The sequence below is a fragment of the Trachurus trachurus genome, assembly GCF_905171665.1.
Source record: "Trachurus trachurus genome assembly, chromosome: 4".
In the NCBI taxonomy this organism is placed as follows: Eukaryota; Metazoa; Chordata; class Actinopteri; order Carangiformes; family Carangidae; genus Trachurus; species Trachurus trachurus.
In genome coordinates, this window is record NC_139898.1 from 31,872,476 (window position 1) to 31,897,575 (window position 25,100).

General features: G+C 42.7%; 1 protein-coding gene across 1 annotated transcript; it reads left to right on the plus strand.

Moving 5' to 3' along the window:
* Nucleotides 1-274: 274 nt before the first annotated feature.
* On the plus strand, nucleotides 275-15,597 carry LOC310984711 (pituitary adenylate cyclase-activating polypeptide type I receptor-like; the record flags this gene model as incomplete). Its single annotated transcript, XM_083970025.1, has 13 exons — nucleotides 275-283; nucleotides 5,276-5,372; nucleotides 6,000-6,113; nucleotides 8,534-8,637; nucleotides 8,791-8,888; nucleotides 9,687-9,819; nucleotides 10,598-10,751; nucleotides 10,855-10,915; nucleotides 12,212-12,281; nucleotides 12,383-12,474; nucleotides 12,586-12,715; nucleotides 13,879-13,920; nucleotides 15,205-15,597. 13 exons carry the CDS (start codon nucleotides 275-277, stop codon nucleotides 15,595-15,597), a joined length of 1,497 nt encoding a protein of 498 aa, XP_083826151.1.
* Nucleotides 15,598-25,100: the final 9,503 nt, after the last annotated feature.

Genomic DNA, 25,100 nt, shown 5'->3' on the forward strand with positions numbered 1-25,100 from the left:
TGGGTACCCCCCCCCCCCCTAACCCTGCCTAAGTGGTGTGTGTACAATAATTCCTCCCATAATTCCTTGGGCTAAATTTAGAGGCGGGGACTTGAGTGACGTCCACCTCTGGATCAACACAGCAGACGATGATGACGATGACGTCGTCTTTTGTCTCTGTTTCGACTGAGAGAGAGGTCAAAGGTCATTTTGAAAGTGTGTGTGTGTGTGTGTGTGTGGGTTACATCACTGTTAGAGCACAGACAGCTGTCGTAGCTGAACCCCTGCACCCCGCATGTCACAGGTGAGGGTTTGTAAAACCCTCCCAAATTGTGTAGTGACAGTTTTCATTTCACAAAAATAAAAAATAACAGTTCTTCTTCTCATTATTAGAATTATAATAATAATTAGGAATGCATATTTATTATTATCGATTAATCTGTCGATGATGTAAACAAATCGATCGATTAGTTGTTTGGTCGATAAAATGTTTAAAAAGTGTTGAAAAACATCAATCAGTGTTTCTCAAACCACGTTTATGTCCACAAACCAAAGAGAGACTCAGTTTACTGTCATGAAGGAACAAAGAAACCAGAAATATTCACATTTAAGAAGCTGAAATCAAATAATTTGGACTATTTTTCTTAAAAAACGACTCAAACCGATTATTAGATTAATTCAATTCAATTCAATTCAAAAAGCTTTATTGTCTATCACAAGGACAAAAAATTGTCATCAGTTTGGGCTCCGAACAGTTAGACAGACAAACACCAACGTAAAAACCCACATTAAAAAAATCTCACATAAAAGCTATAAAATCCACATTGACGCTCACATAAAACATTGCAACAGCAGGTAAATCTTATTATCAAAATAGTTGACGATTAATTTAATAATCGATTATTGTTCAATTAATTGTTGCGGCTACGGAAACAGAAACATCTCAAATCAAAATGATATTTATTACATTAAACAAACAGTAAGAGGAGACGACATGAGAAGAGATTTAAAGGAAGTTAAACGAAGCAGCTCAGCTTCTCCTTTGACGTTTGATTACACTTATACTGAACTAGTGAAGCATCACTTTCACAGGAGGTGCTCAATAGGTCACACACACACACACACACACACACACACACACACACACACACACACACACACACACACACACACACACACACACACACACACAGAGAGAGAGAGCTCCCAGGGTGAGATACCATCAGTCGCTGTGTGGCCTCTTGGCAGAGCTGCACTTTCCTCCATGCATGTTGCGTCTTGCTTTTCTTATTTTTTTATTGTGTGTGTGTGTGTTAATATGAATGAAGGTTTTGTGTGTTGTGTTACTTTGTGGAGCTGGCTGGCCGTGATGATTAATATTCAGGCTGCAGGACGGGGAGCTGGCGGCCGGTGGAGACGTGTTTGTTTCTACTGTTTCTACTGTTTCTTCTACTGTTTCCATTGAGGCTGAATGTGGAGCGATCGTCATGAGCGACGTGAGATCTGTGTGTTGTGTTGTGTTGTGTTTGCAGCGAGGAGCAGGAGAAGGAGCAGGAGGAGAAGGAGCAGAAGGGGCGTTCAGGTCCACGTGGTTCAGTTTCTGATCCAAGCTCAGCAGCTCTCAAAGCTGTTGCCCTTGACAACGACAGGGAGGGGGCGGGGCTTGTTGCTGGCAGCGTTTGTTTGGGTAGAAGCTGCCAAGCTGCAGAGGACACACACACACACACACACACACACACACCCGAGTGCCGGGCCTGGTTCTGGTTCTGGATGCAGAACCTCCACACATTCATGTTGAGTGTGTGAACGAATCGTTAACCAGTTCAGCGCCGTCTTCGTCACATGAAGAGTGTGTGCGGTTGGAGCACGGACCCGACAGGACAACATGTAAAACAACAAACAGTGAGCACAGGGTCACCACAGGGGGGCGCTGTGCTGTTCACACACACGTCACTGAGGTTATTTTCACACCTGACAAAGACGGCTCGCTTTGGTTGTGGAGGCTGAAAGTTGTAACATTCTTCCATGTTTTGCTTTGTGCGGTTAAAGGGACAATGAGGAGTTTTGGAAAAGCAGCGCAAGACAGACTCATGTTTTCATTCATCAAGAATTAAAGTCAGAGGTCTGAAGACGATCACATACCATTGTAGTTCCGACCATAAACGGAGATTCGGCGGCGTTATTCTCATGACTCGCCACGAAACCTAAAGTAAAGAAACGCTGGTCGGCTCAACCAGCATTTCCACCACCAGTAATAATAACAAAATAATGATAGAGACAAAACGATATATTTATCGAAAATGGGCCCATTAACAAGTGGTAACATAGATTCATCCACATTAATATGAGACTTTTTTATTGTCGCAGAATTTTCTTTCTTCGTTCTGCCGATGGAGAAACTCCTCGTTGTCCCTTTAAAAGGGGCACTGATCGGTTCAATTGGACAATATGTATAGTGTCATACAAAGGTTTGGTACCTCTGGTCTAAATGTCTGTTATTGTGAACAGTTAAGCCTAGCTTGATGAAATTATCTCCAAAAGGCATAAAGTTAAACATGAAACACTCTCCTGCAATATTTTAGGCAAGGCAAGGCAAGGCATCTTTATTTATATAGCGCATTTCATACCAAGGCAACTCAATGTGCTTTACATAAAGACAAAACATTTAAAAAGAACAGCATAAAACAAAATAAAAACTTTTTTTTAAAAATAAAAACAGTAAATATTTTGGAGACACTTGGGAGTTTAAAACATCGGTCCGTTCTGCTTCTCTCAGAAAATCTTTGTATTGGAGTCAATGAGGAGCAGAGACAGACGTGGCCGCACTCAGAGGCTGACAATTCAAATTCTGTAAGCCTCTCCGATATTTTGAGCACATTGGGAGAGAGATAACAAGATTGTCTACAAATTTGGAAAAAATCATGCGTGTAGAGTGTAAATCGTGTCCGGGAGGAGTGTGGAAAGAGAAAAAATCTGGAATTTTTCTGGGCTCTCTCCCACTCTGACCGATGATGTCACGCACTCTAGCCCGAACATTCCGTGCAATACACACCCATTATAATCTCAAAATATCTCCAAAAATCATCATGGTAATTGAACAGGGATTGATCAAAAACTACATGACCTATCAAAACGTGGATTAATACACCAATACACAAGACTTGTGTCTACTGTTTAAAGTTCAAATGAAGTCTCTAGGTGAAAGTATGCCTGAGCAGTAGACGTTTGAAAAACTCTGATGATTGTTCTTTTACGCTCTTTTTTTTCTCGCCCGTTCCATTGACTTCAATGCAAATTTTTCGCAGTTTTCGTGACTTACTTGGGCGGACATCTGACGATATGGTTCAGACAATCTTTTTGGGAAAGTGACGGTATTTAGGAATCTTTACGATAAATTGTTTTTTAAAAGGGCTCGAAAGGGTGACGTCACGGGGTGGGGAAACCGCAATGCATTGTGGGCTTTGCAGGCATTTCGAAAGCGGTTGTAGTGGAGTGTCTATGGTAGAGTATCCTCGGCAGAGAGTTTTCAGTAGTGTTTTTCTTTTTTGTTCCGGTGAGATGATGCAGACTTGTTGTGTGATTAGCTGCCACAATCGTCCGCATGATCACAACGGCAAAAAGCTTGATGGGCTGAGATTTTTTCCGTTTCCTGCTTGGAAACCAGCCAAGGACCTCGGGTCTTAGACCTGACCGGAGCTGACCAAGAGGCGGCGGCGCTGAATGGCTTGGATAGCTGCCGTCAAAACGACCAAACCTTACTTTCTCCTCCATCACACGACACATGTTGGTTTGCTCACAACATTTTCACGGTTATTTATAATAAAAACTTGTTATAATGTTAAATACGCAGCAGTTAGTGTCCTTTCTCTCTCGCTCTGTCCTTCGGTCTCTACCATGAGTTCCCATGGCAACGTAAACTGTTGCCCATAAGAATGGCGATGACGGCCCACAATGCATCACGGAATCACATGACCTTTCGAGCCCTATACCTGAACACGTCTTTAAGACACCTGGAAACTATTTTAATTTGTGGAAAAGGGGCAGAATGTGTCCCCTTTAACAAATCTTTATTGACAGACAGATACTGTAGATGTCGGTGATGATGATGAAGATGTTCTGGTGTCTCCTCAGGTGGTGAGGTGATCGTCTGCTGCTGCCGTGTGACGACTTCACAAACAAACTGACAAAATGTCTGCAGCCAACAACAACAACAACATGTTCCTCCTCCTCCTCCTCGTCTCCTCGGCCTCGGTGAGAAACTCTTTACTCTCTGTTTCCCTAAGAGCAGCAACAGGTGACGGAGCTCATCAGGAGATTCATCAGCCTCAGTCGAACGTGTTGTTAAAGTCACCGAGCTGCTCATCAATAATTCACCCGTCAGAGTGAAGCAGCGACGGAGGCGTCGTCATTAATTCATCGTTACTCAACATCAGGCTGAGGAAGGGGAGAGTAGTACTCCTCCTCCTCCCACTCTCTCTCTTTCCAAAGGGATTCCCTCATTTCCTCCTCCTCCTCCCCTTCTCAACTCTCCTCCTCCCCGTCTTTTTCTCCCCCTCTCCTCCTCCTTACCTTCTCCTCCTCCCCTCTACTCCTCTCATCCCCCTCACCTTTCTCCCCTTCTACTTCTCCCTCTCTCCTCCTCCCCCTCTCTTTCTCCTCTTTCCTCCTCCTCCTCCTCCCCTCTCTTTCTCCCCTTCTCCTTCTCCCCTTTCCTCCTCCTCCCTCTCCTCTCTCATCCCCTTTACCCCTCTCCTCCTCCTCTTTCTCTCTCCCCTTCTACTTCTCCCCTCTCCTCCTCCCCCTTTCTTTCTCTCCTTCTCCTCTCTCCCTCTCTCCTCCTCCCCTTTACTCCACTCCTCCTCCCTCTCTCCTCCTACCCCTCTCTTTCTCCCCTCTCCTCTTCCTCTCCCCCTCCCCTTTACTCCTCTCCTCCTCCCCCTTTCTTTCTCTCCTTCTCCTCTCTCCCCCTCCTCCCTCTCCTCCTCCCCTCTCTTTCTCCCCTTCTCTTTCTCCCCTCTCCTCCTCCTCCCCTTCTCCTCCTCCCTCTCTCCTCTTCCCTCTTTTCTCTTATCCCCTTTACTCCTCTCCTCCTCCTCTCTCTTTCTCCCTCTCTCCTTCCCCCCTCTCTTTCTCCCCTTCTCCTCCCTCTCCCTCTCTCCTCCTCCCCCTCTTCCCCCCCCCCCCTTTTCTATATCCCCCACCCCCACCTCCAGTAGCTGTGAGTTCTCCTGGACTGACGACCTCTTCCCCTCTGTGTGTGTGTGTGTGTGTGTGCGTGTGTGTGTGTGTCCTGCAGGTTTCCAGTCAGCAGGTTCCCTCCAACTGTGTGATCAAGAGGGAGCAGGAGAAATGTTTTGAGATGATGAACGACCCCGAGAACGACCCCGAGTTCGGTACGTAAACCCCCCCAAACACACACACACCAGAGGTCAGAGGTCATGATGATGTGTGTCAGTCAGAGTCTCTGGCTCTTAGTTAAACTGATGTTTTTCATCCTACACTGCAAAAACTCAAAATCTTTCCAAGAATATTTGTCTTATTTCTAGTCAAAATGTCTCATTTCTAGTCAAAACTAATCTCTTTCCACTTTAAATAAGACTCATCACCTAAAAATTAACTTGTTTTCAGATAATTTTCACTTGTTTCAAACTAATTTTCAATTGAAATAAGTAGAAAAATCTGCCAGTGAAAGCAGGTTTTTTTTGTTGCTTGTAATAAGAAAGAAAAACTTGCTCCTCTATCAGATTTTTATACTTATTTCAAGTGAAAATATGCTTGAAAGAAGCAAAAGGTGTCTAACAACAAGCTATGTTTTAATGTGATGAGTCTTATTTTAAGTATAAGTAGATGACATTTTGACTAGAAAATAAGACAAATATTCTTGGTAAGATTTTGAGTTTTTGCAGTGGCTTTGATTGGTTCGTTGTTTTGTGGACGTTTTGGAGTGAGACACTGACCACGTCCACCTGTGTCCTCGTGTGTGTCCTCCCGTGTGTGTCCTCCTGTGTGTGTGTCCTCAGGGTGTCCGACGATGTGGGACAACCTGACGTGTTGGCAGGCGGCTCAGATCGGAGACGTGGTGGAGGTCAACTGTCCTGAACTCTTCTCCCAGTTTATGAGCGAGGAAGACTACGGTCAGTCTGGGAACAACAACTAGCCTACAACATGAGTGTGTGTTTGTGTGTGTGCGTGTAGCCTACTGATAAAGGCCCAATTCCAATTCTAATTCCCTACGAATTGGGACACCGCTTCAACAATCACATAGGCAGGGACGGACTGGCCATTGGGCAATGTGGAGGCGGCTCCACCAAATAGATAAAGTGGAGCGGAAGGGCTGCATCAATAGGCGGCCGCGGCCGCAAATAAATGAATAAATGAATGAATGAATAGGCTAAATAAATAAAGCGGAGCGGCTGCGTTAATAGGCGGCCGGAAATTATGCCATGGACTAACACAAAACTAACTCTTAACATGTTTCAACATTAAAACGTATTCTAAGGGGCGGAGAGGGGGGGTTAGCTACTGTAGGTTGTCTCACTCATTCAATCACGCACGCACACACTGCTCTCAAGCAGGGACGTGCGGTCAGGGGACTAGTTTACCTCCGGCCAGGCAGCGGCCGTAGAAGCCACTCGCCGTCTCATTGTATGTAGGCAGAGAGCTGCTCTGTCTCTCCTGCCCGTACGGTGTGTGTACATGCGCAGTATGTTCCCCCAGACTTGTACGCCAAGGAGGCTACGTTGCCTCATTGCGTGTGAGCGTCACGTACGTTTACGTTTCGTGAATTGTAAACAAACAGACGCCCCCTCGGATTTTGCGTCCAGCAGTTTAGCGGGTATTTCAACTGCAGTGATGGATAACACTACCGGAGAGGCTCAACAACTTTTTTAACTGCATTTGAGGAATAAACGGCAGCTTTTACCTGACGGAGACCAACGCCTGAGCTACGGTAGCTAACAGCTAACTTAGCAGGTTTTAAAGTTTTCTCTCTCTCTCCCCCTCTCTTTCTTACACGCACACGCACGCACGCACGCACGCACACACACACACACACACACACACACGAGGTTGCCTGTCATATCTGTTGTAGGCTATACCTTGTAATATAGCTTGTAGAGTACAGTTAACATTATTGTTGTACAGTTAACATTATTGTTGCTTCGGTTTGAGTGTGGATTAATTGTTTGTTGTGTAATGTGAGTGGTGGTCTAATATCGTGATCCTGTTGTTGATGAGTTGGATTTTAATAACAGCTGATCTGTGTAGGCTACTGTAGCCTAGATGGCGTGGATTGTGATGAGAAGGTGTTGCACACATTTTAAGACTTATCTGTGCAAACCATTGTGCAACCCCCCCATGACCTGAGAAGGCAATGTGGCCTCTCTCTGTCAAAATTGCCAGGGCCTCTTTTTGGTGCCAGTCCGCCACTGCACATAGGTCATCAGTATAGTCTCTGCTGGCTTTCACATAAGCAGACGTGACAAGCTTTTGCCACAAATCCTGTATTCAAAACCACGTTAACTTAATAAAATAAATGTAAATGTAAAATGTAAATGCGGTGATTTCTGTATGTAGGCTACAGAGCCCCCAGGCAGTGCTGCTCCTGTGTCCAATACACACATGAAGCTTCACTTTTAATTCAAACTAACTAATGCGACTGCCACAATTGTTACATTTCATCAATGAGACCAGCATTTATCTCCTAAAAAGAATGTAACCAGCCGGCGGTAAACCTCTAAAAACCTGCGGGTAAGTTAATTAGCGATCGTCTTTTCTTCCCCGGGATGACGACGGAGGTTGGCCGGCTGACCAGCTCTCCGGACGGGTGGTGCACTGCAAAAACTCAAAATCTTACCAAGAATATTTGTCTTATTTCTAGTCAAAATGTCATTCCTTGTCAAAACAAATCTAATTCTACTTGAAATAAGACTCATCACATTAAAACGTAGCTTGTTTTTAGACACTTTTTACTTCTTTCAAGCATATTTTCACTTGAAATAAGTCGAAAAATCTGACAGTGGAGCAAGTTTTTCTTCCTTATTACAAGGCACAAAAAACTTGCTTTCACTGGCAGATTTTTCTACTTATTTCAATTGAAAATTAGTTTGAAACAAGTGAAAATTATCTGAAAACAAGTAAATTTTTAGGTGATGAGTCTTCTTTCAAGTGGAAAGAGATTAGTTTTGACTAGAAATTAGACATTTTGACAAGAAATAAGACAAAAGATTTTGAGTTTTTGCAGTGTGTCTCTATGACGAGCCGTTGATCTGCTCCACAGGTGGAGGCTCCACCGTGGAGCTTCACTTCTCCGAAAAACATCGGAGCAAACGTCTAAACAGCCTCATTTGGATAAACCGACCGCACATTGGGGATCTAAACAGCTACTTTCTCGCATGGAAAAATATTAAAACTTAACAAAGTGACGTAATAACAGCGCTACAGTGAGAAATAAAACAGCTGCCGGTTGCCGCAAGATGCATTCTGGGAAACTTGTCATAGCCCTCGGTTTGAAGTGTGTGTGTCTGTGTGTTTGTGTGTGTTTGTGTGTCTACAGAGGTGGGGAAGGTGAGTCGTAACTGCACGGAGTTCGGCTGGTCCGAGACCTTCCCTCACTACATCGACGCCTGTTTGTACGAGGAGGGAAACAGCAGCAACCCGGTCGGTAACACACACACACACACACACACACACACACACACACACACACACACACACACACACACACACACACACACACACAACACACAAACACACACACCTGTCTGTCTGTCTGCAGTGTGATTGACAGCTGCGTATGCCCCCCCCCCCCAGGACCCGTACTTCGTGTCGGTGAAGGCTCTGTACACCGTCGGCTACAGCACCTCGCTGGTGTCGCTCACCACCGCCATGGTCATCCTCTGCAGGTTCAGGTCAGTCGCCATGGTGACGACACGATGAAGAGGCTGAGCACTGAGCAGCAGCAGAGTCAGTTATAATGTTCAATAATCAATAATCAATAGTCAATAGTCTATATTATCTATATAACATCAATACATGGATTTATATGATGTCGTATTTATTATCACCAGTGTTGAGGAAAAACATCCAGCTTTTAATAGTGAAACTGCTGCGTACTACTACTGCTCAAACTAGTACTACTACTGCTACCACTATCACTGCTACTACTACTACTACAATTATACTACTACTAGTACTACTACTACTACTATTACTACTACTACAATTATACTACTACTGTTACTACTATTAATTCTATTATCACTATTACTGTCACTACTACTGCTATTAATGCTATAACCACTATTACTACCTCTACTACTTTTACTATTACCTCTAATACTACTGTCACTACTACTACTACTATTTTTGTTTTCATGTATTTTTCAGTCTGTCTTGTAATCCCATAATCCCTATTACCTAATACTATTACCACTACTACTACTAAGACCACTGATGTAGTTTTATATTGATGCGCTGGCAGCAGCTTCTTATGATGAAGGAACTCACCTAGAGGATAAAACAGCTGCTGCATCACAGTAACTCTCAGTGAACAGATGAATGTTGACCTGATGTTCATGTGTGTGTGTGTGTGTGTGTGTGTGTGTGTGTGTGTGTGTGTGTGTGTGTGTGTGTGTGTGTGTGTGTGTGTGTGTGTGTGTGTGTGTGTGTGTGTGTGTGTGTGTGTGTGTGTGTGTGTGTCTCCACAGGAAGCTCCACTGCACCAGGAACTTCATCCACATGAACCTGTTTGTGTCGTTCATGCTCAGAGCGATCTCCGTCTTCATCAAAGACGGCGTGTTGTACGCCGCCGAGGACAGCGAGCACTGCTTCATACACACTGTGAGTTAATCGTCATGGTGACGGTGATGCTGCTGCAGCGTGTCCAGTAGGGCTGTCCATCCTCCCCCCAAAGCAGAGTAGAATTTCTAATGCTTTTAATGTTACATATTCAAATTATACTCAAATTTTGAATGTGTATTTCAGTTTTTTCTTTTTATTACATTGTGTGTCCACTAAAGGGCATTCCAAACATATCTGTTATGTAACATTTGCAACACACTTAAAGGGATAGTTCACCCAAAATTCAAATTTTTTACAGTGGGGCTCCGTGCAGCACTGCATGTCCATATGACGGTTGTGAACGGAGCTCACTTTTCTTCGTCATATGGACATGCAGTGCTGCACGGAGCCCCGCTGTAACTCAGAGAAGCCGCAGAGGACTCTGAAACTTCTCCCAGCCCTTAGTCCACATGAGGGTGAGTAGATAATGAGTGAAATTTGAATTTTGGGTGAACTATCCCTTTAAGTTTTACCAACTCAATAAAACTTCAAGAAGGGAAATCGAAATATTCTAAATAGTGATGCAACGGATCAAAGTTGATCCGTGATAAGCACAAAAGTGGTCCGCGGATCGAACGATAAAAAGAAAAAAAAAGAATGTGTGCGTGTACTGTGGGAACACGTAAGTGAACGTCAGTTTTCACCTTCGAATGTTCTCATTTTGAAAACAATTTTGAATTTCATTCGAATAGCGAAGCTCGATCTGTCGGCCCTAGTGTCCAGGTGTGTCCAGCTGTGTCCAGCTGTGACTGACGTGTCCCTCTGTGTCCACTCGCAGCTGGAGTGTCGAGCCGTGATGATCTTCTTCCACTACTGCGTCCTGTCCAACTACTTCTGGCTCTTCATCGAGGGTCTGTACCTCTTCACTCTGCTGGTGGAGACCTTCTTCCCCGAGAGGAGATACTTCTACTGGTACATCATCATCGGCTGGGGTGAGACGTCCTCATGTCCTCTCGTCCTCTCTGTGTCTCTGAGTCTCTGAGTCTCTGTGTCTCTTCAGCTAATCAAAGTGTCTCTGCTTCTCGTCTCACTCAGGGGCGCCCACCGTGTGTGTGACCCTGTGGGCGGTGCTGAGGCTGCACTTCGACGACATCGGGTAAGAGATGACTCGCAGCCTCGTGTTGTGTTGTATTATCAAGGTTCAAGGTTCAAGGTGGTTTTATTCTCATTTAAAACAAGGTGTTGTGAAATACACAGGCTGAAACAAAATGCTGTTTCTCACCAGCTCCTGAAAGAGCAAATTAAACATAAAAAAACAAGAAATACATGAGACAAAGACAGTCACTTAAAAGGATAGTTCAACATTTTGTCAAATTGGCCCATTGCCATAATCCCTATAGTCATAGCAGTAGGTTCGTTACCTTTAATTGTCGGTGCAAGCTATTTTTAGAACGGCGGAGCAGAGCCGTGAGCTGCTCAGAGCTACGCTACGGAGGCTCATGGGATTTCTTGGTTTCCCACAAGTTGAATTTTTTTTAATTGAAATTTGTTTATTTCGGTCATACAACACCAACATCAAAATCAACCATTTTGTGTGAACAGTTTAGCCAAAACATATTATACACAATTGCAACCATACACACACACACACACACACACAAACAAAAAAAAGAAAATATCATACAGTGACCGAAAAGGGAATAGGCTGAAGCCCAAGGCTTATATTTGCCTATCCTTTATACTCTATGAAATTAAATTACCTAGAATGTCAACAGTCCAAAATAATAAGATGAAAGTAATCATTACTGTATTTTATAATTTTTCATTATTTTACATTTCAAGGCTTTCTTAAAACTCAACAAAGAACTACATGTCTTCAACTCATCACTGAGCTTATTCCACATTTTAACTCCTAAGACCTGCGACCTGCACATTCACCACGCTATGAGATAATAACACAACGTTACCAGACAGAGTTGTTTTAGAGGGAAATTCATGCAAAACCACTGATGCACGTTGCCTTCAGGGACAGTTTTTCATCAAGCAGTCTCTGTATTTCCCTCTGAAACAACTCTGTGTGGTAACGTTGTGTTATTATCTCATAGCGTGGTGAATGTGCAGGTCACAACTTGTCCACCAGAGCGTTGTGGAGTTGTTGGATTGTGTATTTGATGAGTTTGATGATGAGGGAAACCAAGAAATCCCATAATGAGCCTCCGTAGCGTAGCTCTGAGCAGCTCACGGCTCTGCTCCGCCGTTCTAAAAACAGCTTGCACCGACAATTAAAGGTAACGAACCTACTGCTATGACTATAGGGATTATGGCAATGGGCCAATTTGCTAAAATGTTGAACTATCCCTTTAACAATGTGATTGGTGCTGGATCTGTATGAGCAAGGACAGGACACACCAATTGTTGTGTTGTTAACCCTCTGTGTCTTTGCCTCCTGCAGCTGCTGGGACATGAACGACAACGCTGCCATCTGGTGGGTGATTAAAGGACCAGTGCTGGCTTCCATCATGGTGCGTTCACAGTCCGCCTCACATACAAGCTTCATTAAACTTCACCAAGGCTGTTTGATTATTGATTATTGATCATTGATTACATATTTTATATCCCGCAGATAAACTTTGTCCTCTTCGTCGGCATCATCGTCATCCTCGTCCAGAAGCTTCAGTCTCCAGACATCGGAGGAAACGAGTCCAGTATTTACCTGTGAGTCACAGAGACGCTGCTGTCGCACTGTCAAAACAAGGCAATGTTCTCTTCTCACCTGTGTGTGTGTGTGTGTGTGTGTGTGTGTGTGTGTGTGTGTGTGTGTTACAGGAGGCTGGCTCGCTCCACTCTGCTGCTGATTCCTCTCTTTGGGATCCACTACACCGTGTTCGCCTTCTCCCCGGAGAACTTCAGCAAGAGAGAACGTCTGGTGTTCGAGCTCGGACTGGGATCCTTCCAGGTGACTCATCGTCTCCACCTGCGTCATCATCTACATCATCTACATCATCTACATCATCTACTTCATCTACATTATCAGGGGTCGGCAACCTTTGTGCCAGTTTGAAATTTTCTTGTCAATGAGCGTGCCATTCTCAACAATAGCATAATGTTAAAATATGACACAAAATACAAAAAAACATTTCCAACATACCTGGGAGTTTATTTATATCCATATAGGCCACATTGAATCATATTTTGAAGATATTTTCCAACAGGGACATGGAGCCCATTTCAAAACACTGCTTTTCAGAGAATCTTATGTAAAACATATTGCACTGGGAGGGAAATGCCGAAACAGAGACAGTGCATCCCAAAAAATCACCTGCATCTTCTACATCTTATACATAACCTACATTACTTAAATCAGGGGTGGCCAACCCGTGGCTCGGGAGACGCATGCGGCTCTTGGCCAATAAGAATGCGGCTCTCCAATTTACAGTAAATTTAAAAATTTAAAAATTTAAAAACGGCGCTCGCTTTCTCTAGCCAGTTCACCTGCAGCTGACTGAGCCTCTGCTGTTCCTCTCTCTTCAGCCTGGTGTTTGGCTACTTTGTATAAAAAGAGTTCAACATGTGAAGATCTAACCTCCACCTGAGCACGGTCAGCTGAGAGAGAGCTTAATGGACGTGGCTCCACAGCTTGTGTGTTTCATCACAACAAGAAAATAAAATCTCCCATAGAGGATCGCGTTGCCACTCACGTCGGATCTTTTCAGTTAACGGTTATTAATCAGTGAACGACGCACTGTTTTCCCCACAGCAAGCTGTGATTCATTCACAAAAATGGCTAAATGCAAAGTTAAGTGCAAATATAAAGACAAGAACAGGACACTTCTTGAGGACTGGGAGGATGCTTACTTTATTGTTGACACATCCTTAGCACATTTCAAAGCTTCAAAGCTTCAGCACCATTTCAGCACGCTCCATTTAAACATAATAAACATAATACAATAAAAACAGCTTTGCAGTACCACCATAAAAAAAAAAATTGGCTCTTAGACCCTGGCTGGTTGGCCACCCCTGACTTAAATCATCTGCATCATCTACATCACCTATATCCCTGCATCACCTGCATTCGTGAGTTTTTTCGTCTCACACTTGGACCTTCTTGTGTCTCCTCAGGGCTTCGTGGTGGCCGTCCTCTACTGCTTCCTGAACGGAGAGGTAAATGTCCCCCAAGAGCAGAATCTGACACCCTTACAGAATATTATTACACACTGTTTATGTTACAGTTAAGGCCTCGATATACTTGCTGTAAAGTACGCGTACGCGAGCTGCCGCGCGTATCCTGCGTCCGTTTGATGCGTCGCCTGCGACCGAACGCACATATCGACGCGAGGTGACGCGACGCAGGATACGCGCGGCAGCTCGCGTACGCGTAGTTTACAGCAAGTATATCTCGGCCCTTAGAGATGCACCGGTCCGCTACCTGGATCGGATATCAGCTCCGATATTGACTAATTAGCTGGATCAGATCTCGTCCCGTTACCGGCATTTGACCGCTCAAGATGCCTTACCGGAGAGTTTTGTCAGCTCTGAGAAGATCGGCCCACCAGTTTCCTTTTAGAGTTGCTGAAGAGTTTCTCTGATGACTTTAGGTGGAGGCAGGCTAACACTACCCATACACTTCCAGCGTTTGAGCTAAGCTAATTACGGGCGATACGGCTCTATCTCCCTTGTTACTGCACGCACAGTCGAAAGGATGGTGTCTATCTGCTGGTCATGGACTCGGGAGGGAGGCAAGACATGTAAAAAAAATGTTGGCGTATCCCTTTGAGTGCATTTATATCTGTGTTAATTTGTTACCTTTTTTTAACAAGGCTAAATGTTTATGTCAAGCCTGATGCCTTCACTCACGTGGCAAGGTATACGGTTCATTCATTCATTCAACAGTAGTATCGGATCGGTATCGGCCGATACGCTCAGCCCAGGCATCGGAAAAAACTGGATCGGTGCATCTCTAGTTACACACTGCAAAAATTCTAAATCTTACCAAGAATATTTGTCTTATTTCTAGTCAAAATGTAATTTCTAGTCAAAACAAATCTAATTATACTTAAAATAAGACTCATCACATTAAAAAGCAGCTTGTTTTTAGACACTTTTTACTTTTTAAAAGCAAATTTTCCACTTTAAATAAGTAGAAAAATCTGACAGTGGAGCAAGTTTTTCTTTCTTATTACAAGCACAAAAAACCTGCTTTCACTGGCAGATCTTTCTACTTATTCCAATTGAAAATTTGTTTGAAACAAGTGAAAACTGTCTAAAAACAAGTTAATTTTTAGGTGATGAGTCTTATTTTAAGTGGAAAGAGATTAGTTTTGACTAAAATTGAGACATTTTGACATGTATTCTTGGAAAGATTTTGAGTTTTTGCAGTGCAGCATAGGTGTTTGCATTGAAGCTTGTCTCTTTCCGGCGAGGTCCATTAATAATGACCTTGTGAAGTATCTCCCTCAAGGTGCAATCGGAGATCAAGAGGAAATGGCGCAGCTGGACGGTGAACCGGTACTTTGCTGTGGACCTGAAGCACCGCCACCCTTCGCTGGCGAGCAGCGGCGTGAACGGGGGGACGCAGCTGTCCATCCTCAGCAAGAGCAGCTCGCAGATCCGCATGTCCAGCCTGCAGGCCGAGACGCCGGCCACCTGAACAACGCCACCGTCACCGTTGCTGAAAACGCCACCGCCACCACTGAAAACGCCACCGCTGAAAACGCCATCGCCCTCGTCCCGATGACCAGCCTCAACAACCCGTTCCTCAACCCGTACCCCAACCCGTACCCGGAAGACGGCGTGATGGAAACCCAGCTGACCTCTGACCCCGAGCAGCCGCTGGTCTGAACCGGCTGCTGCTGCTGCTCCGAGGTTTAACCGTTAGGTATCAGAGGTCCGACCTTTGACCTTTTATTTGACCTTCAGGTGTCAGAAAGCCAACCTCCTCCAACGTCCTGACCTTTGACCTTCAGGTGCAGCTGGAAGGAAAACACATTTGTAGAGTGTGTAACTAAACAGGAAGTGAAGTCTCTGTGTGTGTAGGTGTTAGTGGGGTAGAGTCCTACCGACTGTCCAATCTACTAACTAGCCTACCTTTGGTCTTATCTGCTGTCTAACCCAATGTCCTACCTACTGTCTTACTCTTATACTGTCCAACTTCCTGTCCTACTGTCCTACCTTCTGTCTAACCCAATGTCTAACCTACTGTCTTACTGTTTAACTGTCCTACCTACTGTCCAACCTACTGTCCTACCTTCTGTCTAACCCAATGTCTAACCTACTGTCCTATTGTTTTACTGTCCAATCTACTGTCCGACTAGCATCGTAAACTAGCTGCTCCCGGAAATGCAATTCATTTCATTTCTGAGGGAGAGTCTGGCCTCATCCCCGTTGTAAGCGTTTGGCCTGAAACCCTCAGAAGGCCGAGCCAATCACCGTCGCCGCTGTGATTGACACAGCACGTTGGCCAATCGGGGACCGACTGGTGCAAAGCCCCGTCACTACACCAACTTGCTGATTGGCTGAATGGGGTTGTCTGTCAACGCTACTACTCCTGCCCAGCTCCCGCCCACCTCAAACGCTTACAACGGGGATGAGGCCAGACTCTCCCTCAGAAATGAAATGAAATGCAGTTCCGCGAGAGGCTGGTTTACGAGGCTACTGTCCGACCTTCTGTCTAACCCAGTGTCTTACTGTACCTACCGTCCTACTCTTATACTGTCCTACCTATTGTCCCACCTGCTGTCCAATCTACTAGCCTACCTTCTGTCTTATCTGCTGTCTAACCCAATGTCCTACCTACTGTCCTACTGTTTAACTGTCAAACCTACTGTCTTACTCTTATACTGTCCAACTTCCTGTCTTACTGTCCAACCTGCTGTCTTCCTGTCTTACTGTCCAACCTGCTGTCTTACTGTTTTACTGTCCAACCTACTGTCCTACCTTCTTTCCTACCTACTGTCCTACTACTGTTTTACTGTCTAACCTACTGTCCTACTTGCGATCCTACTCTTTACTGGCCTACCTACCATCTTACTGTTTTACTGTCTAACCTACTTTCCTACTGTTTTACTGTCCTACCTACGGTCCTATGGTCCTAACTGTCCCAACTGTCCATCACAAATGGACCAGTGTTCTCTGTCTGAGGAAGGTTTGGATCATATTTTACATCCCCGCCCCCCCCCCCACACTGTGCTCCTATCCCCTCATACACACACACACACACACACTCACACACACGCAGTGCTCTATGTGACTCGGTGTTTTCAGCTTCATGTTCAGTGGAAACGGTGACTGGTGTGAAACGGTGGAGTGGAGAAGACAGACAGGTGACGACCTGAGGGACACGGTGTTTTTCTATATTTGTGTCAAAAGCCAAAAACCAGGAGAAAAAAAACAAACTTTGATGCCGTACTACTCCTCTTCAGCGGCGTCGGTGCAGCTCTGAGGTTTCAGACAACAACAAACAAAACAAAACAACTTGTGACACAATACGAACCTTGGATGTCAAGCGTCTTAAGTTTTTAAAAAGCCGTTAGTACAGAAAATGTCAATGAACTGGAGCTGGAGACGAAGCTCCGCTGCATGAAGTTTCATTTATCGTCATTTATGTGGTTTTATGGACAATTTTTTGTTGTTGTTGTTTTGTTTCTCCTGTGAAAATTCAGTGTTTAATTGAAGCTTAAACTTCAAGTTTTTAACAGTTGCTGTGTTTTTTTATTACGAACATGTTTGACGGTTGAGGTGACGTCTGATTGGTTCTTGAGCAGGAGGTTTCAACGCTGCTCTGGTCTGAGTGAGGGTTTCGACTCTTCACTGATTCGTTTTTCATTTTAATTAACAAGTATCTGTGTCTCTGCCAGGGCCGTTGTATAGGGGAGAAAGGTGATGATAATTCTAGGGGCCCAGCGCCCAGTGGGGCCCATAAAAAACCCCAGTAGTCTAATCTTTGTATGACTGATTTATTCTGCGTAAGACCCTGACTAATACCCATAGTACACTGTAAAAACTCAACATCTTTCCAAGAATATTTGTCTTATTTCTTGTCCAAATGTCTCATTTCTAGTCAAAACTAATCTCTTTCCACTTAAAATAAGACTCATTACCTAAAAATTAACTTGTTTTTGATAATTTTCACTTAAATTCACAATAAATAGAAAAATCTGCCAGTGAAAGTAAGTTTTTTGTGCTTGTAATAAGGAAGAAAAACTTGCTCCACTATCAGATTTTTTCTACTTATTCCAAGTGAAAATCTGCTTGAAAGAAGTAAAAAGTGTCTAGAAACAAGCTACTTTTAATATGATGCGTCTTATTTTAAGTATAATGAGATTTGTTTTGACTAGAAATTACATTTTGACTAGAAATAAGAGAAATATTCTTGCTAAGATACTTGAGTTTTTGCAGTGTAATGCTGCATTAGCATCAAAACAAAGAAGGCTAAAAACGATAATACATACGTAGTCTAAGAAAAAAAAGGGAAAAGTTAGGGGGAGGGGCCCACTTCAGTATTCTTTAAGGGGGCCCAGAATTCCTAGCAACGGCCCTGGTCTCTGCTGTGGGTGTTCATTCTTAAATGATGATGATGATGATTGTTATTATTATTGTTGTAACTATTTCTGGGCCGTTTCTGCAGTCGATGTCACTTCAGGTTTCCTCCTCTGGTCTGAATCCCTGAAAACTAAAGTGCCTTGAAGCACAAGATGAGTTTTTTGGGGTTTTTTCTTCAATTGATTTAAAGAAATGAAGATTTTGTCTTTTCAGGTCAAAGCGAAGCGTAAAAAAAATGATGGAAACGAAACAAAGTGCTTTTATGATTCTTAGATGGAAATCAGTGTCTGAAACCTGGAGGCCTTCACATTTTCTACATACAGCAGTGATACACTTTCTTTACTCACTATCGCACACACACACACACACACACATGAGAAGATCTGAAACCGTTAACGTGTATAAAGGAATCACAGGAACATAAAAAAAAAAAAAAAAAAACATGTGAATTCAGATATTTAGAGTTTCCATTTCAATTACATTGATGGTGGAAGAAAAGCACATTCCTCATTTCACTGTTTACTGGACTTTGATCAACTTTACTGGTGAGTTGGTCAGTATGGAGGCCTGATAGTGACAAAAAGTCGTTGGAAAACAGTTGGAAAAGAAAAGTACATCAATTATTTATTTATCTTTACATTAAAACTGAATTGGTTGGAATTGAAACTCCATTATAAAAATTAAACACTACAGTTTCAGTGACTAACTTTGAACATAATGAAGATGAACCCTCCTGAGATTTCTCCTCGACACTGCCAGGAATTTAATCATGATTGAAAATAACTCATTTGTTTTTTGTTTGACTGATTTTTCTTTTTCATTTGTTGTCTTTTGCCTTTTTAAAAAATCAAACTGCCAAATCTAATCCACACTGGACACCATGGACGACGACGCTCGCAGCACTGTGGCTGGAAAACGAAAATAAACATAAGTGGTTTCTGAACGTATTGAATTAAAGCAGATATCAGCTTCACGGCCGTTTCGGCTAATGCTGCGTTCAAGGCAGGCTTTTGAAACCGTAAGTTACAGCTTCAAGTCACAACTACGACTTGGTAGCGTTCCAGGTAACCCGTAGCTCGTGTTTTTACCATCCTGTTGTCTGTGAAAGTTCCCTATAACGGCCACTCGTAACTTCCGACCCGTGAACTCGTACCAGATCGAACTGGTATGACTTCACAGGAAGGAAAAACACAAAGTACGAGTTTCTTTGAACGCACCATGAGTTAGCAGCCCCCGCCCTTGTCAGGCATCAATTGGTCCTCGTGCTACGTCACCACATTCACGCGCATCCCTTGGCTGCACACACAGCCCTTCATGCCGTTCTCTCTCCTCATTGGATAACACTTGTATCCCACAAGGAAAATTTTCTCCTCGGGTTACAGCAGAGCAGAGTGACGGAGAGACTCGTGTTTAGGCTGAAATACTTCATGTAAGTGATTGCTGACGGAAAATAGGACTATTTAGGACTTATATTAACAAAAACATTCCACTGATATCTGCTTTAAACTTGTGACAGATAAATTGATCATGAAAATCAATCAAATCCTCAACAGTCGCTGACACAGCTTCAAGGCTATGGAGCTACATTTGTGTCTTTATTATTCAATCAAAAGAAAAGTTGATTCAACCAAAAAATATATTTTCAATCAAAACAAACTTCACTTCAATCAAAAAAAAAAAGTGTTTGAATGCAAAAAATATTTGAGACCCAAAAACCCTTTTTTTATGTGGTTGAAAATGTCTTTTATTAAAATCAACTAGTTTTTCTTTTATTGAATGATAAAGACACAAATATATGGCCCATATCGCCCAAAAAATATGACTTTAATCCAAAAAAATGTTTTCAATCAATTTGATTGAAAATATCTTTTTTGTTTAAATCAACCTTTCTTTTGAAGAAGAAAGGCTGAAGAAGAGGGACTTTACTGACAGTACCACATTCGACAGGGAGAGGGCGCCATCGCAAACCTTTAGAGTGAGAACGCACACTCAATGTTATCTTAGTGTGCACACACATTTTGATGAATGAGGACCAGTGTGATGTCATCACAGACACTGAGACAACCACACTGCAAAAACTCAAAATCTTTCCAAGAATATTTGTCTTATTTCTTGTCCAAATGTCTAATTCCTAGTCAAAACTAATAACTAAGAAACTAAGAAAAACTTGCTCCACTATCAGATTTTTCCACTTATTTTAAGTGAAAATCTGCTTGAAAGAAGTAAAAAGTGTCTAAAAACAAGCTACTTTTTATGTGATGAGTCTTATCTTAAGTAGAATTAGATTTGTTTTGACTAGAAATAAGACAAATATTCTTGGTAAGATTTTGAGTTTTTGCAGTGCAGAGCTCATCATCAGTACTCTGTCACTTCTATTAGTACTTTGTCATTACTCTGTTACAGTTGTATATGAAGAGTTAATATTGATCTGAACTCTGCCATAGTAGCTGACGTTTCTGAGACAGTTGTGAGTGTGTAAAAGTGTGTGAGAGAGTGTGTGAGTGTGTATGTGTGAGAGAGTGTGTGTATTGTACCCAAACTAAAGCCAGTGCAGTTGAACAGAAACCGTGTTGTGCTCCGTCCGTGGACTTTTCTGTGGCTCTAAGTGGAAATGTGTCAATTTAAACTCTTGACTGTGATCGTCCTCATGTTTTTATTAATGAGTCTAATTATTTTGATGATGATGATGATGATGATGATGATGATGGTGGTGGTGTTTGTGCAGCTTCCTGTGAGGCCTCTGGACCCTCATTGGCTGATCGATGCATGCACGTTCAATCATTTCCCTCGGGGTCGAAGCAGCAGGCGGAGTCAAGAGGGGGGTCGAGAGTCGAGAGTTTCAGCTCTCGTCCAATCAGGAGCCAGGAACTTTTTTTTCTGAATGAAAAGTGCCATAAACACAAAGAGCTTTTATTGAGTTCCTGTTGTTTCACTGCAGCAGCATGAACTGTGATCATCTGTACTGAACTGCTTCATTACGCTAATTGCCTGGGTAAGTCATTTAAAGTTGGGGGGTTGGGGCGGGAGGGAGGGGGGGTATCAGTACGTGGACTGATGACTGAATGTAAATCACTCTTTTTCTTCTTCTTCTTCTGATCTGTTTCTCGGTTTTTATCAATAAATGTTTCTAACTCTGTCACTTCCTGTCTGACCATGTGTCTGCTGTGATGCCACTTTTTGACTTATTGTCACTGAACGCAAGGCATAAGCGAACTAAACACCTGCGTAGGGCCCCATAAACTCTAGGGGGCGTCAAAGAGCAATCAACTTGTTAATGCTGTACAGAAAAGAAAATTTTATTTGAGCCCACTGTGGGTCCTAACATTAGTGTAATAACTCATCTATCAGACGATGTAGACCAAACTTTGTGCAAAATTCTATTTTCGAGTAAATCCGGGATGAAAGTGTGGTATTTTTTTCCCCAATTGGATAATGAAGGCGCACGGATTATACGTCATGTTGCTCACGATTCATCAGCCACTGATATTGGATCCGTCATCCGTCAATCAAACGTCTGAAACAACACACACACCGAGCTCTGTCTCGCCCAAAACATTGAATATCCCGCCCTGCTCGATAACGACCAATCAAATTTGTTTTCCTTACTCAGGTAAACTTGTGTGGCAACTCGTTGCACATTGCTGTTGCAGTTTATTTAAAAATCCCCCTGAGCACTACAGTATATCACAAGTGTAAATCATCCCCCAGGCTGCACCTTTAGCAGAATTTGGTATTATTTCAAAATAGAAACTATATGTATAAAACCATGCCAGGCTAGGATAATGATTTATAATGATTTATAATGATAGATTAGTTCATAGAAGGTGTGTAAATGATCAATAAACACTATTATTGGCAGTAGGCTAATAGAGGGCCCCAAAATACAATTTTGCTTAGGGCCCTGACTGAACGTGTGTGTGTGTGTGTGTGTGTGTGTGTGTGTGTGTGTGTGTGTGTGTGTGTGTGTGTGTGTGTGTGTGTGTGTGTGTGTGTGTGTGTGTGTGTGTGTGTGTGTGTGTGTGTGTTATAATACACAATAAATTAATTTTCTCCTGGTACAGATGACTTGACAACACATCACACCGCCCTTTAGCACATTACGGTAACTACTCTGTGATAACAAACAGTTGCATGTTTGATCTTCTTGACAAATGAGAATTAAAGCAAGTAACAAAATAATGAATAAGTATTAACAATAATAATGTAATTTATTAGTTTTAATTATAATTCATTTTATTTGTACAGTCTGATCCTGATGTGAATCCGTCACAGTCATAAAAATGTACATTCACGCTGAGAAACAACAACAACAACAAGAACAGCAACAAGCTCACGAATCAAAACCTCTGACAGCCTCTGTGTGATGATGAGAGGCCAAAGGTCAACGAGGCGCCGTTCGGTCTGGTTCTGCTTCACGTCTGGGGAGTTAAGGGGGGGTGGGGGGGGTCACAGTGAAACCTGCAGCACAAACATCAAACACTCGGCCTCAGTCTTTAGTTCTGGGACGTCTTCCTGCACTGCAAAAACTCTAAATCTTACCAAGAATATTTGTCTTATTTCTAGTCAAAATGTCATTTCTAGTCAAAACAAATCTCATTATACTTTAAAAAAAAAAAGACTCATCACATTAAAAAGTAGCTTGTTTTTAGACACCTTTTACTTCTTTCAAGCATATTTTCACTTGAAATAAGTAGTAAAATCCAGCAAGTTTTTCTTTCTTATTACAAGGCACAAAAATCTTGCTTTCACTGGCAGATTTTTCTACTTATTTCAACTGAAAAATAGTTTGAAACAAGTGAAAATGATCTAAAAACAAGTTAATTTTTAGGTGATGAGTCTTATTTTAAGTGGAAAGAGATTACAGATGTTACTGGTTCAAAATTGCGGGGTTTTTCCTGCACTGCAGGATCGCGTGATCGCGTGACTTTTCACCACAACTGTTTTCCTCAAGGTGGCAGCACCGTACTAAATACTGCTCAGACGTTTTGGGGACAATGCTGACAGCCTGATAGCCGCGATTAGGAGTGGCGCTGTTCATGATACAGAATACAAGAGGATGAAAGGAGAACTAGCTGCAGACAGTAAATAATATAGTAGCCTCGTTTTTCAATGACAAAATGTAACGACGGCAGCTACAGTAGACTATAGCCCACGTCTCACTCTCTTTTTTCGGTCATCTGTCTCGTCATCTCCAAAATGTGTTTTTAAAATGAGCCAACTACAGTACTGTGCAGTAGTGCCGCAGATTTCTCACTCCGCACCTTGTTTGAGAGTGCAGCTGGATGATTTCTTGTGAATGAACGGGTCTGTGTCACTTTGGGGCTGGGCGATAAAACATAGGATAAATAACTTTCCCTCGATAGAAGACGCGGCCGATACAAAGTCTATAGGTTTAATTCATCCATTTTTTGACAGACAACAGAGAGTGGTGACACCGTCAGCCATGCAGCCGGCCTGGACTTTTTATTTTTAATTATGAAGGATCATCTGCGCAAGGCAAAGATGATAGCATCAACAAAACACGGCGTAACACACGCGGCTGTATGGGACAGGCTTTTATTTAATTCAGAACAAACCGCTTAGCAAAAATGGAAAATATAGTCAGGGGAGAGCCGGGTCGATTGATACACTTTTCATTTAAACGTCTTTTTCAAAGATGACGTTATGTACACAAACATTTTTATCATGTGATCAACAACTCACATGTGTATTTTCTTAGTTACAAGTGTAATTTAACACATATGTTGGATGATCGCGCTGTTTTATAACTTTGAACGTAAGTTGACATTTGTCTCAAACGTCCCACCTATGCGGGTCGTTTGAGACACAGAGGAGGGACGGTTGAAACAGCATGTTTTAAACAGAAACTACTGACATTACTCTCGTTTTTATGCAGCATATCGGACAACATACTAGTGTACTCGTTATTGCCAAAATGTCACATAATTTCTCACAATATAAATAGGTCAAATAAATATTTTTGTCCCGTGCGCAATTGTCAAGATCCGCATTTCGATTAAACTCGCCTTTCTTCTTTTGTACGAGTTGTTGGACAACTGCATTTTCATTTAATTTACTTATTTCCCTGCCCTAAGTCATGTTTATGGATACACAGTTGAACATATTGTCATTTTTCCCTCGGCATTTTCCCCTCACTTTGCTGAATATCTGTTGATTCACGTCATAAACACGAACATTAAAAATATGTGGTGTTTATTAAAAATACATGTTGTTCATTCAAATCGGTTGTTGTTCATTGCAAAACAGTTAGGCTATTAATTTGGTGATTTATATACAGATATTGATCGCGCAGTGTGACCACAATCACTACGCACGGTGGCGTGAGGGACATTTGAAACAGCTGTATCAATCGTCCCTGCAGCGACTACTGACAATAAAACCTGTTTTGCCTCTCCCACACAGTAAAAGATTTAGGCAACACATTCTTCCAGCTGGCTGTTTTTCTTCCAGTTACAGAAAGTAGCCTATGTGCAAAGTACCACATTAACATCTCTATTCATATAACGCCCATCGAAACAGCTGATTTACATGTCGGCCGTTAAGGCAAGGCAAGGCAAGGCAATTTTATTTGTATAGCCCGTTTTTACAAACAGTTTGTCTCAAAGGGCTTTACATGGCATCGTAGCAACATCCTCTGTCCTTAGACCCTCACATCGACTGAGGAAAAACTCCATGGAAACCCTTTTAACAGGGAAAAACAGGAGAAACCTCAGGGTGAGCAACAGAGGAGGGATCCCTCACCCAGGACGGACAGACGTGCAATAGATGTTGTTACAGACAAG